At 40.0% G+C, this 19,058-nt stretch overlaps 1 protein-coding gene across 2 annotated transcripts in view; it reads left to right on the top strand.

Moving 5' to 3' along the window:
- The window catches only part of FLT1 (fms related receptor tyrosine kinase 1), a 177,526-nt gene that overhangs the window by 23,659 nt on the left and 134,809 nt on the right, over nt 1–19,058 (top strand). For both annotated transcript variants that reach the window (XM_041764815.1, XM_041764814.1), the window contains exons 2-3: nt 2,894–2,990; nt 3,550–3,776. In XM_041764815.1, the coding sequence (XP_041620749.1) occupies nt 2,894–2,990; nt 3,550–3,776 (324 nt within the window). The remainder of the gene's footprint in view (nt 1–2,893; nt 2,991–3,549; nt 3,777–19,058) is intronic.

Genomic DNA, 19,058 nt, shown 5'->3' with positions numbered 1-19,058 from the left:
TGTGACTCTGAGCTACTTGCTGAGGATAGCAAACTGATTTTTACATGGCGTGACAATGTATATGGATATGTACATATTTATATCTCTACGTATATCTCTACTGAAATGGAGAAAGTGCTGACCTACAGTAGATACTAAAAAAAATGTTAAGTCAGATCTTTGTTACTCAAATGGGTATGTGGACATTAAATTGCCTTAAATAAGTGTTTTAAGGCCTAATGTGACTTGAGAGCATTTGAGGAATAATTATTTCACTTTCCTTTTTCCCCTATTAGTTTTCCTGTTGAACTGTAGTCTTGGCACCTCCGTTAATCTTTATGAGATTCTAGTTTCCTGTTAACTGAAGAATGATGGTATGCTCAGAGCATCCAGTTCCTTGGAAATAGCTTTCTTTCTACTTCTCTTTTCCTTTGTTTAATCAACTTCTTTAATCTAGCTTCCTCATTCTGGGTGCAAAATTCATTGATGTCAGTGGAGACTAATTATATAGCAAAATATTTTTCTTAGCATTTTCCACCTAAACTTTCCAATAACTGTTATTTTCTGTGTCTTATTTAACTGCTCAGTTGTGATGCTTGCTTTTGGTGGGAGGATGGAATAAGGAGTGCAGAAAGGAGCGTGTGGGTGGTGTACTCTTAAGGAGATCTTCTCTAGATGACACTTCCCTCAGCTGTGATTTGGGTGGGTCTTGGAGGTCAAAGCCTCTTTCTGATAACGGTCAGGAGTACTGGTTTTCTAGGATGCTGATAAAGATTCGTATGATTTGGAAATGAAATAGCAGGCAGTGGGGTTCATGTCATGTCATAAAAAGGGACACTTCTTTCCCCTGGCTTCTCTTGGATGAGAAAGCTCACCATCTGCACATAAACCACAGAGACATCCCGAAGTAATGCCAGAATTTTCTGCAGGAAACTTCGCTGGAATTTTTTTCTAGCACATGAACAACTACTGATTTAATTTATGAATTAAATCTCCAGAGTTCTATGCCACAAAGAAGGGCAGAAATTATTCTAGCCTGGAAATTTTTCAGGATAGGTGTTATCAGTTGCTGGCTGTGGCTTTAGAAACACTTAGTATTCTCAAGGATCACTGATTTTGAGCTATATGTTGCCTCAGGAAACTCACATAGATGAGTAAAGTACAAAATCCTTCCCTGGGTACCTGAATGGGTTGACTGGTTCTATGAGGTTATTTGATAGACCAACTGGATCTATATGAAACTAATTTAAATTAGTTAATATCAAGCCATTTTTTTTTCCTGGTAGTAATTTGATACCAGTAATTTGATACCAAGTGTATAAAAATTACTTTTTACGTTAATTTATATCACCAACAATACCAGAGATGGAGATTAAGTTAATGTGATGTCTTTGCAATTACATCTCAGCAAAATATTCTCTGACAGAAGTGGGGGAAAGCATTTCTGCTAAATGGCAGTGACTGGGCATCTGCCACACATCAGGTAGCATCACCACTTAGATGACACAGCGCTAAATCCACACACCATGCCTGCAAGATAGATCATGGGTTTTCTGGTTTTATGCATGAGAATATTAAAGAGCAACAATTAAGGAATGCCTAGGCCATGTAGCTAGTAAATGGAGAAATTAAGCTTCAAACACACATTTTTAAGCTGAGTCTAGTTTTTGCGATTCTAGGACCCACAAATAACACTAGAGAGCACTGCTAGACTTAACCGTGGAATTTGACATGTGTATCTCATCTCACAGATCTGTGATCTAACATTAAAACCTAGAGGATTCAGCTCAGTCTTCTATCTTTAATTCTACTGCATGAACCTGTTTTTTAAGTAAAAAACTATTTCCTAAGATTGGCTCCAAGTTTGGCTTAAATTTTCTTCTAAGAATATCCATCTCCTAATGCTTGTCCCTGCTAATCCTGGGCCCCTGATCTCCTGCTTTTACCAGGCACCTGCAGCTGCCTTTGCAGGAGGAGGGAGAGGGGGCAGGGAGAGGCCAGAGAGATCCTTATTGATACTTATTGTGATGAGTCCATACCCAATGCCACTTCAGGAGAGGATCATCCTCTATAGCACCAGTGGCTCCCAGGATCATGGGACTGGAAATGTCAGAAACGGAGTCAGAGATCCAAGGTCATCTAGCCCAGCCTCTCATTTTATAGATAAGAGAACTGAGATCTGGAGAGAGAGGTAGCTTGGCTAGTAGCACAGAGTCCCTAGGGTGGATATTATTATTATAGTGTGTAGAGATGTGTAGATTTCTAGGCACTTTTGCTTGGCTTATCTCATTATCTCACAGCATTCCCCATGAAGTATGCTTGTCAAATGTCACGTAGAGATGAATAGTTCCCTTTTTTCTGTTCCATTATAGAGGGAACTTGGAAATTATGTAAGACAAACCAAAAGGCTTCTAAAACTGATTTTGGTCTATAATTGGTTTTCCAAATGAAGAAGCTGGTTTAGAAAGAGAAATGACTCGCCCAAAATATCATGGCCTTACTAATCACTGAGCTATGTCTAGAACCCAGGAAATTTCTATACTTTGTATTTGGAAAAAAATGATTGGCCAGGACTGTATCCAGTTTTGAGTGACACTGACATTTAATCCTGAGAGTTGTTAATGCTACTTTATATTCCTAACATGGCTGCATTTAGAAACATGTTTTAATCTATTAATGTTCTAAATTAATGGGTTTGGGGATATTATTGAAATCATTTGGCAAAGTAGGATATATATTTGTGAACAAGGCTTAGACTAGAAAGACATTGTGAATTAAGAGAATTTAATATTACCATACCTTTTTGCATACACAAATAAGTTAAAGATTAAAAGTTACCTTCATGGAAAGATATGCCTTTTAAAAAGAGAGAAGGCAATTTGCAAATAATACATTTCCAAAATTTGTTTTCCAGGATCTAGTTCAGGCTCAAAATTAAAAGGTCCTGAACTGAGTTTAAAAGGCACCCAGCACGTCGTGCAAGCAGGCCAGACACTGTATCTCAAATGTAGGTAAGTGACTGTTGGTTTGGGGATAACCTGATGCCTTTTTATTTTATTTATTTATTTTTAAAGATTTTATTTATTCTTGAGAGGCACAGAGAGAGAGGCAGAGACATAGGCAGAGAGAGAAGCAGGCTCCATGCAGGGAACCTGATGTGGGACTCGATCCCGGGCCTCCGGGATCACACCCCTGGCTGAAGGCAGGCAGTAAACCACTGAGCCATCCAGGGATCTCCTGATTGCCTTTTTAAAGGCAAAATCAATTGTTCCCTGGTAGAGTAGAAGGGTTACCTCTCATAGAACAGAGTTGGGGACATGTGGGGTCTCTTGTAATCTGCAAAGTATCCAACTTCACAGGGAGATATTACTCAGGAGAAACAGGGAAGGGATGCCCTGAATGGAACATTTTTTGCATTTTTCTTCCGAGTTGTTTAAAAGCTTTCTAGATATGTTGCTTCTCTGTAAAGAAGAAGAGGACTACATTTCAAGGCCCTCAGACTAATAAGATGGATGCTTAGGACCTGGCCCCAGCCCTAACTGTGTTTTGTTTTCTTATCTGTGATTGCAGAGGGGAAGCAGCCCATTCATGGTCTTTGCCTGAAACAGTGAGAAAGGAAAGCAAAAGGCTGAGCATAACTAAATCTGCCTGTGGAAGGAATGGCAAACAGTTCTGCAGTACTTTGACCTTGAACATGGCTCAGGCAAACCACACTGGCTTCTATAGCTGCAAATATCTATCTATACCTGCTTCAAAGAAGAAGAAAACAGAATCTACAATCTATATATTTATTAATGGTAGGATTTCCATTTTCTACATTCCGTTTGTTATCACTTTGCAGTGGGTTATAAATCCACCCCGATCCCTTGGAAAGTGGGTATTCTGAGCAATGAAGGAAGTGGGCCAGGAAAGAGCTTCTGCCTGGAAACTGGTGGAATGCATTTTTAATGCATTTCTTGAGGGTCAATTTCAACCATGATTTTCAAGGACTGGTAGTCAATTGTGTGTTCCCTGAGGGAAGGACTCTTGTCTGTGTTGTTCACAGTTGTCTTTATGGTGCCTAGGATAGTGGCTGGCACATAGCTTTGTTGGATGAATAAATGAATGACACAACTTTAGTTCTATTTCTTAATTACCTAGAAGAGCAAAACAGAACAAAAGATGTTTGTGTTCTCTAACACAACTGTATTCTCTTTTATGTCAGAATTATAAAATATGGTCCTTTCTACTAAATTTATAAATGTAATGTGGCTAATGTCCCTTGAATGTTACAAAATTGGTTCCAGTTGATAATGTATTATTTCATGTTCACTAAGCAAGTATTATTATGACACAAGAGCTGGCATGTATCATTATGTAGTAGAAAGGGGAAAAGATAGACATGAATCCTTTTTCAATCATAATTTTTATTTTATTTTATTTATTTATTTATTTTATGGTGAAAAAATTTATATTTAGATTTATAGCCGGCTGGACTCAGTTTAGATGATCCCAATTTTGTTGGCAACATCCAAAGCATCATAGTCAGGAGCCAGTCGAACATATGCTTTCTTCTCTCCATCAGGCCTGATCAAGGTGTTGACCTTGGCCACATCAATGTCATAGAGCTTCTTCACAGCCTGTTTGATCTGGTGCTTATTGGCCTTGACATCCACAATGAACACAAGTGTGTTGTTGTCTTCTATTTTCTTCATGGCTGACTCAGTAGTTAAGGGGAACTTGATGATGGCATGGTGCTCAAGCTGGTTTCTCCTGGGGGCGCTCTTTCGAGGATATTTGGGCTGCCTTCGGAGACGCAGGGTCTTGGGTCTTCGGAATGTAGGTGAGGTGCGGATCTTCTTTTTTTTGTGACTGTGCTGCCTTTCAGCACCGCTTTCTTAGCTTTCAAAGCCTTTGCTTTGGCTTTGGCTTTGGGAGGGGCAGGTGCTTCCTTCTTCGCCTTTGGCGCCATCTTCGTGAAAGGGAATCATAATTTTTATGATACGGTTTTTCACTCCTTGGAGAATGAATAGATGAAGTGATACTCAGAGGGAAGAAATGCCAAATCTTTAAAGAAATATAAGTTGAAATGGATCCCCGAGAAAGAATGAGGAAAATGGCCTGTCATTTTGTTCTCCTTCTTTATTAGTTCCGGCCAATTTCCCAAACTTATTGAATGGGATTTTAAAAAACAACAGAAAGACCTCAAAGCAAAATTAGTAGGCCGCTCAGGCACAAAATCAAATTAAAAGACAAACAGAACAAGCAACCACCGTGTCAGTAGCCTAAAGATACAATATATAGTGGGTCTACTGGCTAGTGAGTCTTTGCATGGGAGGCAATACAACAGAATTACATTTTGATAGGATTCTTTTTCTTTTTTCTTTTTTCTTTTTCTTTCTTTTTCTTTCTTTCTTTCTTTCTTTCTTTCTTTCTTTCTTTCTTTCTTTCTTTCTTTCTTTCTTTCTTTCTTCTTTCTTTTTTTTTTTTTTTTTAATTTTTGAGATAAGGCAGTGAGGCAGTGTTTTTCCCAAGTATAACACATAATAATCCAGATTCAGAACTCCTGTTTTGGGAGACAGTAGAACAGTTTGTGTGGTACTGCCAGGAACATCTTTTTAGCTTTTATCAGCCTGTTTTAGACCAAGCCACTTTCCTACCCCTTTCTTCCAAACCCCAGTTTTTACATTTTGCACTTTTCCAGGGGGCCAGATAACAACTCACCAGCAGTTTGCCATCATAGGAATGTCGCCAGTGTACTTCAAAGTAAGAGGGGGAGGTAGACCTGGGATCTTGGGGAAGTCAGCCCACCTCCATAGGAGGGAAGAGAGGCAGGAAATGGGGCAGGGTGGGAAAGATGCGGAGTAGGGGCAGAGACTTTCAGAGAGGTACTTTAGTGTCTCAGGGAGAAAGCAGACCCAAAGTTTGATGGTGGTGGAACAAGTCACATACTCAGCCATCTGTTCTCTTTTCCTAGCTCCACATAGTATGTTGTGTTCTTTCCAGCACTGGTGGAAGAAAGAAAATGCTTTGATTCCCATCTCTCTAGGAGGATAGGAGAAAATTCATTGATACTGAAATTCTCATAAAACTTTCTCCTGTGTGTTGATCAGTCTGACTTGCAAATCAAATATTTAAATGGGTTTTTTTTTAAAAAAAAATCTTTTTATTTTTTTCCCTAAGAAATAACATTCAGCTATTTTCACCTTTACCTCCTACACACCTATTAAACTGGATTCTGTTTTTTTTTTTTTTTTAAGATTTATTTATTTATTCATTCATAGAGAGCAAGAGAGAGAGGCAGAGACACAGAGGGAGAAGCAGGCTCCATGCAGGAAGCCCGATGTGGGACTCGATCTCGGGTCTCTAGGATCACACCCCGGGCTGCAGGCGGCGCTAAACTGCTGCACCACCGGGGCTGCCCTTAAACTGGATTCTGAATAGTAATGCTAGGTTTGTGGTCTTTCCTGATAGTGATGTTGATCTCACACTTTCCTGAAATCCAGGGGAACTGCGATATAATTTATTAAGCAACTGTAATGTAACTTTTGCACATAGCCTAACATTTTATGCATTTTTTATTTTCATTATTGTATCAATTCCTTTGAAAAAACTTGGCCTTATGCTTCCATTTTTATTGGATATTTACTACATTGCAGGTCGATGACTCAGAAGTGTCTCTAGGATTCATTAAACTTTAACCAGTTCCTGATATACAGCTGTGATTACTCACTAGGTATCAACTGGTTATCACATATTTATTACTGCAGAATATTTACTTTAGAGCTCATTTTTCTGTTTCCTGATAAGCATCTGTGGAAGTATTGGCTTTTCATTTTGATCGCCCAAGAAGATGAGTAACAGTGTTACATAAATCTTTTGAAAAAGATGTAGATTTGTAGTCTGATAGAGTTCCAAGAAAAAGAATCAGGCCCGTATAGCTTTGTCTGTGTAAAGCTAGCATGTGAATTATAACCAAAGTATTGTCTAGACATTGTTGACTGCCTGCTGTGTCATAGCACATTTCTCACCTGAGCACTGATTTGGACATAATATCTGATAACGTGGTATGCAGAAAAACCAACATCACCACTTCTGCATTACAGCTTATGTAAATCCACCAAGTTACTGACATAATACATGACATCAACTTAATTATTCATGTAATTATATTTAACCACTTTAATGACTGAATTGTTTGGTAAATTACAATTTCCTTTAATGTAATAACTTCTTACATCTGTAAAAAGTTTCGTTTAAGCAAATGGTTTTGTTTATATTATGCCATGTAATTTCCACAACAACCCCATGAAGAATTTGTCTCTTCATTTTACAAGTGAAGTACCTAAGATCCACTTCACTTTGAGGCTATGTGGGGAGCATCCAGAAAAGTTTAGCAGCAGAGCAAGATAGTCAGATTTTTCCTTTCAGATTCTCAGTGATTGGAGGAGATCCAGAGAGGGCAAGACAGAGGGAACAAGACCGGGACGGGGCTGTTGTGTGCATTGATGGAGGAGAGCCGGTGGTCCAAGGTCACTCTGGTAGATGTGCAGAAAGGAGAGAAGTTGGTGGGTTGGAGGGATTTAGTTGGCCTTGGTGGGTGGTTGGGCTGTGATGGATGAGGGAGAAGAGCCAGAGACAATTGGAATTCTGGAGGGGAACCTGGGCAGCTTCTTCCAGTACCCATAGCCAAGTAGAGTTTTGTCTCACTGAATTACCCTGATATGAAGACAGTCTTCCTCGTCTCTTGATCTATACCCTTGGGGTGGTCTTGACAAATGGCTGTTCAATGACAGTAGCTGAAAAATATTATATACATTTTAGAAAGTTGCTTATGTAAGATGAATGGAATCCCCCCATAATTATAGCTACAGAATTCTGAGTCATAAAGAAAAACAAATTGTAAAGCACTTCTAATGCTTTGCTAATTGCTAATTTAGAAACCTAAAAGGTTTCTAGATGAATGGTTATATAAGGGCTGCTTAGGTGGTGTTCATCCCCTTTGCAGAGAAGGAATGCTTTTGCATGGCTTTTCTGACCTTCTAGTATACATGAGAAATTGGCTCCAACTCAGCCTTTCCTAAAAGTTGGAGGAATTCATTGAAATTACTGTTTTAATATATGAGTTGTGGCCATAAACTAAGAAAACTGAGCAGAAGAGTTTTTAATGGTATCTCCAAAGTATGTAATATTTTGTCAGCATCTCCGGTCTAGTTGGAAAGACCTTGAACTTAGCATGCTGAGCTCCCCACACGGTGAAGTCAGCCCGAATTCCTCCTCTCTCCACAACCAAGCCTTTCAGGACTCCTTAAGTATGATGTCTTCTCCTGAAAAATTATAATTGGGAAGGGAAAAACAATGGATGTGTGTGTGTAATCTTTGGGTGATTATCTTCTATCTCTTCCCTGTAAGAAAAACTCATCTCTTTTTTTCTGCTTTCCCTGATTGTTTTTCTCTCTAAGTCTATGAAAGCAAATGAGTTGGAGCATTTTCATAGTGAAGTTTTCCTCCATTGGTTCTCTCATTTGTGTCAAACTGATGAGATGTGCATAACAGCTCAATTTTAGGTAAAAATAAATAAATAAATAAAGTTATTCTACACACTAGGTACATCATGGAAAAGTAGTATAAGGTTTTGTGGACTCGGATATTATGGGAGCAACAGGGAGCCTGGTTGGCTATGTCAGTAGAGCATGTGACTCTTGATTGTGGGGTCGGGAGTTCAAGCCCCACATTGCGCATAGAGATTACTTTTAAATAGTGTTTTCCAGATATTCTGGGAGGGAATGATCTTTATGCCTTCCCATAAGTGAGAGAAAGCTCTACCTGGCTATGGGACCTCCAGTCAGTAAAAATACTAATGGCACAGATATTCTGAGTGTTCTGAGCATAAACATGTGCTCATTTGTACAGCACTTCAGATTTTCCTGAAGAGCTTTTACATAATTATCTTTGAGATAAACTATGTTGGTATTGTTACTTCCATTTTATATATAAGAGAACCACTTCAGTGACCTTCAGAAGATAGAGCTAAGAAGATGACAAGCCAGAATGGGGATCTGGGTCAGGTCCCTAGCTATTTCCACTACACTGAAGTTTCAGCTACTAAACTAAGGGTCATTTTAATCTTTGAGAATAGTACAGTTATTAAATTTTTTAAATTTCAAAATTCGATTTTTCTTTATTCTTTCTTTTTTTTTTTTTTTTTTTTTTTAAGTAATGATAGGTTAAGCTGGTGGCAGTGTTTTTCTGCACAACAGACCTTAGAGAAACAAATCCTGATCCCAGGGAGCTTTGTGCTGTTACTTGTTGGGAACAGACCTTATTTGGGGGCCATCTGCACTCACTGTGTTCCACTGCTGGATTCTAGCTTGTGCAACGTGGGAAAGAGACATAGATCTCTATTGTATATACCAAGTTGATCAGGGCTTTCTAAAATGTACATCCCAACCTGGTAATGGTCTGTGGAATCAAATTAATGGGTTGTAATCAGCATTTTTTTTTTTAAAAGCAGAATAGTATAGAAAATAACCAAGTTTATTGCAAAAGGTAAGGATGAACATTGGGAAAACATTTTTAAATAAAACTTTTGGGGATCCCTGGGTGGCGCAGCGGTTTGGTGCCTGCCTTTGGCCCAGGGCGCGATCCTGGAGCCCCGGGATCGAATCCCACGTCGGGCTCCCGGTGCATGGAGCCTGCTTCTCCCTCTGCCTGTGTCTCTGCCTCTCTCTCTCTCTGTGACTATCATAAATAAATAAAAAAAAAAATTAAAAAAAAAATAAAACTTTTGTTTCCATCTTAGACATATATGCACACACATGCCTACATATATGTAAAATAAATGAGTGTATAATTGTGTGTGTGCATATGCGTGTAAAATGGAAACAAAAGTTTAAAGGGTGTGATGTGAAATGTACGTCTTATTGTGGAACTCAGTATAAATAAGTTAGAAGTTTCAAACTTATCCAAGTTTGAACAAGCCAACTTATGAAAGTGTTACCTGGTTTAGACAGGTTAGGTCATATCTATACTTTTTATTTAGGAAAACAGTACCAGTTATGTAAGCTTATATGATGTTTTTTGCATACCACTTCCAAAACAGAGTAGTGGAGAGAACTCAAGAGTGGAGGTAACCCTTCTCCTGTTGATGTGTCTGCACCGCGCTTCATGGTTCCGTACACCACCTTCCTGAACTTGTGTTTCCCACCAATAGGTCTGCCCCTGGAGGTGACATCAGCAGATGGCATCTGTTTGCAGATGTGGATTACAAACCTGCTAGGCCCTGTTGCTTGTTCTGTGGGAAGCAAAAAGAGCAAAGTTAGGGATCTTAGGATTTTAGAGTCTCCATGGTTTAAGACCATGACTCAGAATAGATTTGTGAGCATTTTTAAATGCACAGGTTTCACTCTTTTGGAGAATAACTGTTGTCCGAAAGTGGGTCTTTCTAAGGAGTGAAGAGGACGACTCCAATAGTCCTTATTGTGGGCCCCAGTGCCATTTCCAGAATTCTACAATAAATGATCTTTTATAAAGAATTCCTGGGAACACTCTGGCCCATCCCTGCAGTCAGCTTTCTCAGAAATCTAGTGCAAGGTCAGTTTTTGCTGGGTTGTTTTTTTGTTTTTGTTTTTTTCATTTTGATGAAGTTATATAAAAGGGGAAAGAAATATTTCTAGGATTTAAAATATACACTGATGACACTGTTGATTGGAATGACAGATTTTTTTCCTTGGGAAACAGACCCCTCTACCTCCCAGCTCTGGACTCCCTCTAGGGTGCAAGCATGAGGGAGATTATCCATTCTGTAGTCACTGGGGGCAGCTGATTAGGACCACATGGTGAGAGTTTAGAGAACAGTAACTTTATTCTTATCCATTCTCCTTTCCAGCTCTGTGAAAATTTGATAGAAGTCCTTTTTGGTATCTTCAAGTCCTGACATTTCCGATTTTCTTTTTAGAAACATTTTTGTCATTAGACACCACGGGTCTTTGGCCGTAGAAAATGCTTACATGTTATTGGGGTGGAAGCCACTCCTGTCAGTGGATTTGTGGACAATGAGGAACATTGCATCTTCTTTCCTCGGCACCTACCCCAGACCTCTGTTTACCTAGTGTATTCCTAGGAATTCCACCTTAGCACTTGATGGTATCTGCCAAATGTTCGGTTCTTCCTTCAGAAAGAGCATTTTCTGATGCTCCCTAGGCTCCCTATCAGAAAATTTGAGTATGCCAGCTGGCTAAGCTTTGCTATACAATTGTATATCACAAGGCATCGAGTACAACTACATAAATACTAAAAAATAATCAGAATGAACATAGCCTTGAGTGAGCCATTTAAATGCAACCTAAGACTTTGAGAAGTTAACAAGTGAGGTACACTCATGAAATCTCAAGATGGCAGTGAAGTCCAAAGGCAATAAAATTGACCACACCCTCTCTTTCCTTCTACAATCAAGAAATGTGAAAAATGTTACTTCAAAATTTTATGGTTTTGAAGATTTTTAAAAAGCTCCTTTAAATCATCTTATAGGAAGAATGAGCAAGGGACTTTTTCAGGAGAAATCTCCTTAAGCTGAAAAGGCTTAAGTTTCTGACATTTTGTAACTTCCTTTAACAATGATAATGAAATGCCTGCTCTGCCTGGAGACCCAGAAAAGATCTGTTTTGATCTTTATTGTCCTTGCAGTTCTAATACTCTTAAGTTTTCCCCTGCTATTTAAAGTATTCATTGTTTTGTCATCTGTTGCAATTTGCTGGGTTGCCTTGGCATCATCTTGGCTCAGAGACTGCTCTACTCAAAATTGGTGACTTACTACATCCATAAACACCCTGCCTTCCCTCATCAGATGTCAACCAGTGAACTGTAGTTGAAACCACACGATCTGGTTCAGATTAGGTTTAAATCCCTGTTCTGATACATGTTAGGTCTTTGACTTCATACAAATTCCTTAGGAAGAATAATGGTTAACACTGAGGTCTCACTCACTGAACACCACCGTGAGCACTGTGCATAACATGACGGTTTTCATTTCCTCCACAGCCCTCTGAATAATGCTGTCATTTTACCTCTACTTCACAGAAAGGTTAAGTATCTTGCTCACATAAGTGGTCCCGGAACAAGTGCACAGTAGAGAGGACAACAAAGTTTTTGCTCTTCCCCACCTCTAACAGTTCATACCTGTGAAACATTTAGTTTTAGTGTTTGGCTTGTCATATGCACTGTGTTTACTGGGCTGGCTGCTATGCTCATTAAAACGATCAACTTCAGAGCCCTGGCTTCCTCACCTGTGAAATGAGAAGAGGACTACATCTCAGGGTTGTCAGGGGATCAAATGAGACAATAGGGCATAGCTCTGTGCCTGTACTTAGGAGGATCAGTCAGCAGTAATCACTTTGCCTGAAAGGCACCGTGCTGGGCAGAATAGAAATTACAAAGATGATACACTTAACCCCTTCTCAAGGGGCCCATGATTGTTCGGGCCAATGAAATCTGTTACAATGAGCCAATAGTAAAGCATTATGGGAAAGAGCAGTAAGAGGAACGTAGACTAGGGACCTCTGCCTGGGACACTTGTCCCTTCCCCACACTTCCATCCAGCTCTTCCTCACCAGCTTACTCTTTCTTTTTGGGCCTCAAGTTAAACATCACCCCTTCTGGGCACCTCCCCAGATTCCCCTAAACTAGGTTTGGTGCTCCTGCTGCTGCCCTACTCTGTTTACCTTTCTCCACTGCTCTCACCTACCCCCTATGCCTTTCTCACTCTGCTACCTCAGCACCCAGCACAGGGGCCCATACATAGGAGGTACTCAAGAATGTTTGCTAAATGAAAGAAACATAGGATTTTTCGGCTAGGTTAGCCTTACCTCATCTCCTGGACTTTGATGAGGAAATTCAGGGCATGCTGAGTAAGTGAGCAAAATCTAGGGGCAGGACTCACTTGTCATGGCAGAATATGATCCAAAAAGTTTCAGGCTGCCTTAGAACAGTGAACTGGGATTAACAAAAAAGGGGATTTGACAGAAATAAGTTAAAGGACTACGTGTGGCTTGCAAAACCCACTAACTGCCCTGGGACTAACAAAAAAGGGGATTTGACAGAAATAAGTTAAAGGACTACGTGTGGCTTGCAAAACCCACTAACTGCCTGGGACCTCCCCCATCCAGGGGAGGTTGTGGCTGAGAGAGCCCATGTGTAATAGACTCCACATTGGCCAAAGCAATGAATCCGATCTTGGACTGCATTAATAAATACGTAGCATTCACAATAAAGGTGGTGCCAGCCTTACCATTTAGTCCACATTTCAAGAAGATGAAAATGGGAATTCCAAGCAAATTGCTCCACCTGTCTAAACTTTATTTTCCCTATCTGTAAAATGGGCATCTGCCTCCTATGTTTGTGAGCTGCAAATAAGTGGATGACTTTATTATCCTCATTGGCAAGGAACAACTAAAGAAAGGAATAGAAATGTTTAAAGAAGAATGGGGTGGGAAAACGGGAGACATATATTAATGGTCTCCTTCAAAGTTTTCTTAAATGGAAAGAGACTAAGCTTCTTTGACTTTATGAACCTAGATGGCAGTTCTGCCATCTAAGAATGAAAAAAAAGACAGGCAGCCTTCAGTTTGACATGAGGAAACACTTTCTAACATCTAAACTATCCAAAATGAACTGTCTTGGGACATGCTGCATTCGTGTGTCTAGGTATTCAAACATAGGACAGGGGATCAGTTGGTGGGTCTGGATGAGATGATGCCTCTGGGTCTTCCCACTGTCGAGATTTGTTTAGGACTTGGTGTGTGTCACTGTCATTTATTGCTATCTGGCTCAGGTTCATTACCTATATCATCTCATTTCATCCTGATAACAATGGAATAAATTCCAGTGTAAGTTTCCTTTTACAGAAAAGGATAAATTCGATATAGTGCCTGAGGTTGCATACTTTGTAAGTGACCAACTCAAGCTTTGGACCCAGATCTAGGAGACTCTGAAGTCCCCACTCTTTCGAACATGGTCTTGCCAGGGCTTCCGCCCCACCCCCTTTGGAGCTCCATGTGCAGTATGAACGGAGTGGGGGCAGGTGGTGTGTGGTGCAGGCTTGCAAACTGGAAGTGTGTGGGCCAGATTCAGCTGACATACGTTTTGATTGGCAGGCAGAGTGCTTTTGGCTGCCAATATTTAATAATTGGAGGAGTTCACATAAAAACCTGATTCCCTACTTATCTTTAAAAACTGGACATTAGCCGTACTGGCCTTTATTCCACTTGGCAACAACTGGCAGCCACAAGCGAGGACTACCTCTTTCAGACCAGCTCCCATACTCTCAAACTGCCAGCTTTCTCTCATCCTGCTACTCCACTCATTCGCCTTCCTTGCCCAGCCCAGCCCGCCCAGGGATATCAGTGTGCCACACCCAGTGTGAACATTTCAAGGGAATGAATGGCAAATCATAAGTTTGGGAATAGGAATGTACTCACTGTACTTTCTGGATGAGGAAGCTGAGCCCTAGAGAGTCGCATGGTAGCACAAGTCATCAGTGGAGGACCTGAACAGAGCCCTGGCTCCCAGCTCCCCATGGCCATGACCATGGAAGGAATGTTTTGCCTGGTAGCTGCTCCCTGGGAGGACCTGTGACCCTGCTAGAGAGGAGTGTGACCGAGCTCCCCCTGTGCTTGCCCATTGTGCCCTTTGAAGAAATTCCTCCATGAAAGTCTTCATAAAACAGGACTTTCTCTGGTTTGACTGCTCTTGGTTAGGAGGGGGCCGACACAGAGGCCACCAAGGGAGCATTGGCACTTGATAACAGGGCCAATCTTGATTTTTTTTTTTTAAGATTTTATTTATTCATGAGAGGCACACAGAGAGAGAGAGAGAGAGAGAGAGAGAGGCAGAGACACAGGCAGAGGGAGAAGCAGGCTCCATGCACCAGGAGCCCGACATGGGACTCGATCCCGGGTCCCCAGGATCACACCTGGGGCTGAAGGCGGCGCTAAACCGCTGAGCCACTGGGGCTGCCCCAAGCTTGATTTTAATAGTGAGAATTTCTTATCAGTCTGTTGTTTTGTATTTCCAAGTTCTGCCAGGAGATTCATGCTACCCCTATCTCTGTGCCACCATTTTTCCTCCCACTGGGGTGGATATTTGAAGGTGGTTTTGCTTCCAAGTCATTCAGGAGGGTCGGGGCCAGATTTTGGTGTGGTGGAAAGAGAATGGTCTAGAAGCAGGAAACCTGAATTCAGTTTTGGCTCAGCCATTCATAATTATTCCTGTGCCTTCTCTCTGGACCTCAGTGTCCTCTTCTGTAACATGAGAGGCAGTGTTAGGATATCTTAGAAACTTCTTAACAGTTTTACAATTTGATGATTCAGAGGCAGAATTGTGAATAATAGGACTTGGGACATGGCCAAAATCTTGGCAGTAGAAGAAAGAGTTACAGTAGTCCTTCAGAGCTCCTTGCTTCTTCCTCTCCTTTCTCCTTTATTTCTGCTTCGTTTCCTTCTTTCCTTCCTCCCTGTTTTTCCTTTCTTCCATCTTTCCATCTGTCTTTCCTTCCTTCCATCCATTCTTCCTCATTCCTTTCCCACCCTTCCTCTCTTCCTTCCTACCTTCTTTCCTACCTTCCTTTTTTCCTTTCTCTTTCTGAGATGCTTTAGTTGATCAAGATGAAGAGCTGACTGAGGTCATTATCTAAGGAGCTTTGCGTAAACACCCCAGTCAGCGAGGTTCCAGGGCATACGGAACATCTGACACCTTCTCTGCCTTCCTGGGTCTTAGGGTCAAACTCACCATCTATTCAGCACTCCACTCTTTATATCTTCAACTAACTTATTTAGATCTTAGCTGGAATTTTTTTTAAATGATTGTTCCTTTCCTTTAAGGCAACATTTAGGGACACCTAGGAGGCTCAGTGGTTGAGCATCTGCCTTCGGCTCAGGTCATAATCCCAGGGTCCTGGGATTGAGTCCTGCCTGGGAGCAGGAGCCTGCTTCTCCCTCTGCCGGTGTCTCTGGCTCTCTGTGTCTTTCATCAGTCAATAAATAAAATCTTTTTAAAAATAAAATAAACAATTTTAATTTTAGGATAGCATCTTCAGTCTGGGACACAATGACCTTTCTCTATTTGCTTTGCTCTAATAGAAGCATTTGTGTACAGTATCTATCTAGATGGCACAAGCTGGTAGCTGATATTCCTAGGTCAGCTTCTCCAGGATTTTTCTCACTTTTGAATCTGGATACTGATCCACCACTAGTGGTAACTGTGTTATATCTTTAGGGTTGATGGTAAACTACAGGTAAGGCAAACAAATGATACTCATTTGGAAAATCAGGAAATACTCATTTGGAAATACTCATTTGGAAAATCAGGAAATACTTAATTGTATACTCTGTGTGGACTGTCATCCTCAGACACGTTAGTCAAGTGACTTCTCTAAATAAGACAGAGATGTTTCACTGTGTTCTCCGCTGACCTGGAGCTGCTAAGGAGAACAGGACATATTTACAGTCATATTTACAGTCAGAATGACTATGTCACAGGGGAAAATTCAATTTTTCACGAAAGCCCACCTGGATGCAAAGGGGAGCAGGAGAGAAAGGTTGCAAAGACCCATAACATGAAGAGTTTGCACTGGATGATCAGGCTCAAAAAACAGTGTCTCACCGTTTCTGAGAAAGAGTCCAAAATTCTGGTTTTTTTCAAATAAGTTTTTTGGGATCTAATTCACATACCATACAATTCACCCATTTAAAAGTGTACAATTTAATTGTTTTCAGCATGTATTTTTTTTTAAGATTTTATTTATTTATTCATGAGAGACACAGAAAGAGAGGCAGAGACATAGGTAGAGGGAGAAGTAGACTCCCTCCAGGTAGCCTGATGCAGACTCAGTCTCAGGACCCCGGGATCATGACCTAGCCAAAGGCAGATTCTCAACCACTGAGTCACCCAGGCATCCCTAGTTTGCAGCATATTGACAGATATATGTAGCCACTGACACCATCGGTTTTAGGACTTTTCATTATCTCAAAAAGAAACCCTGTAGAATTTAGCTATCATCCCTTTTCTGTCCTTACCTCCCAGCCCAAAGCAACCACTAATAAATTTTCTGTTCCTATAGATTTGCCTTTCAGGATATTTCATATAAATAGAATAAAATATATGGTATTTTATTATTAAATATGTAAGTAGGGATCCCTGGGTGGCGCAGCGGTTTGGCGCCTGCCTTTGGCCCGGGGCGCGATCCTGGAGACCCGGGATCGAATCCCACGTCAGGCTCCCGGTGCATGGAGCCTGCTTCTCCCTCTGCCTGTGTCTCTGCCTCTCTCTCTCACTGTGTTCCTATCATAAATAAAAAAATAAAATAAAAAATAAATAAATAAATATGTAAGTATATGCTGGCTTTTTTCACTCAGCATGTTTCAGAGTTCATCCATGTTGTGTTGTACCATGTGTGAGCACTTTATTTCTTTTTGTTACCGGATGATATTCCACGGTATGGATCCACCACACTTTAGGTATCCATTTATCAGTAGGTGGCCATTTGAGTTGTTACCCTCTTTTGACTATGACATTCATATACAAGTTTTTGTGTGGACCTAAGTCTTCATTTTCTTGGGTCGATCCCTAGGGGAGGAATTGCTGGGTCATTTGGTAATGCAATGTTTAACTATTGGAAGAAATGCCAGATTGTTTTCCAAATTGGTTGCACCATTTAACATTCCCAGCAACAGGGTTGCAATTTTTCCAAATCCTTGCCAGTACTTGTTATTGTAGGTTTTTAAAAAAACTATTATTATAGCCATCCAGTTGAGTGTGAAGCGGTATCAGTTGTAGTGTCTGTATTTCCCTGATGACGCGTGATGTTGAGCATCTATTCATGCGTTTATTGGCCATTTATATATCTTCTTTGGAGAAAGGTCTATTCAAAGCCTTTTTCCAGTTTTTAATTTGGCTATTTTTCTTTGTTATTGAGTTATAAGAGTACTTCAAGTTTTTATCACTAATAATATATATTACTATATCTTATATTTAAATATATTTAATATCATCTAGATATATGTTATAGATACATATAAATGTCTACATTTTTTTTAAAGATATAATTTATTTATTCATGAGAGACACACAGAGAGAAGCACAGACACAGGCAGAGGGAGAAGCAGACTCTATGCAGGGAGCCTGACATGGGGAATCTATAGATTATTTTGTGGAGTAATACTCCATCTGTTAAGATGGATACTGCCATCTTAACAGTATCAAGTCTTCAATCCATGAACATGGGATGTTTTTTCATTTGTTTATGTCTTTAAATTTCTTCCCACCATATTTTTGTAGTTTTCAAGTATAAGTTTTACACTTCTTATGTTAAATATATTCCTAAGTACTTTATTCTTTTTGAAGCTGTTATAAGTGGAATTGTTTTCTTAGTTTCACTTTCCAATTGTTTATTGCAAGTATGTAGAGATATAATGCACTTTTGTATGTTGTTCTTGGGTCCCACAATCTTATTGAATTTACTTACTAATTCTAATAATTTTTTTTAGTGAATTCCTTAGGATTTTCTGTATACAAGATTGTGTCATCTGAAAATAGAGAAAATTTTACCTTTTCTTTTCAAATCTGGATTTCTTTTTCTTGCCTTATTGTGCTGGCTAGAATGTTTATTGCATTATTCATGATAGCTGTTAAGCCTCTAGTGTAATGTCCAATAGGTGTAGTGAGAGTGGCCGACCTTGTCTCATTCTCAATCTTAAAGGGAAAGCATCTAGCATTTCATCATTAATATGACATTAGCTCTTAAGGGTTTTTTTTTGTAGATGTCCTTAAGAGGTTGAGGAAGTTCCCTTCTATTACAAGTTTGTTGAATATCGTTATCATGAATATCATTTGGATTTTGTTAAATGCTTTTACTGCATCTATTGAAATGACTGTGTGCCTTTTGATTTGTATTCTATTGATATGGTATATTAATGACATTGATTTTTTGGATGTTAAATCAATCTTGCATTCCTAGAACAAATCCCACTTGGTCGTGGTGTATCATTTTTTATATGTATTCAGTTTGCTAATGTTTTGTTGAGTGTTTTTGTATCCACACTCACAAA

The sequence above is a fragment of the Vulpes lagopus genome, chromosome 8 (genome assembly GCF_018345385.1).
Source record: "Vulpes lagopus strain Blue_001 chromosome 8, ASM1834538v1, whole genome shotgun sequence".
Classification (NCBI taxonomy): Eukaryota; Metazoa; Chordata; class Mammalia; order Carnivora; family Canidae; genus Vulpes; species Vulpes lagopus.
Note: the sequence above shows the minus strand (reverse complement) of the source record. Positions and strands in the feature narration are given on the sequence as shown.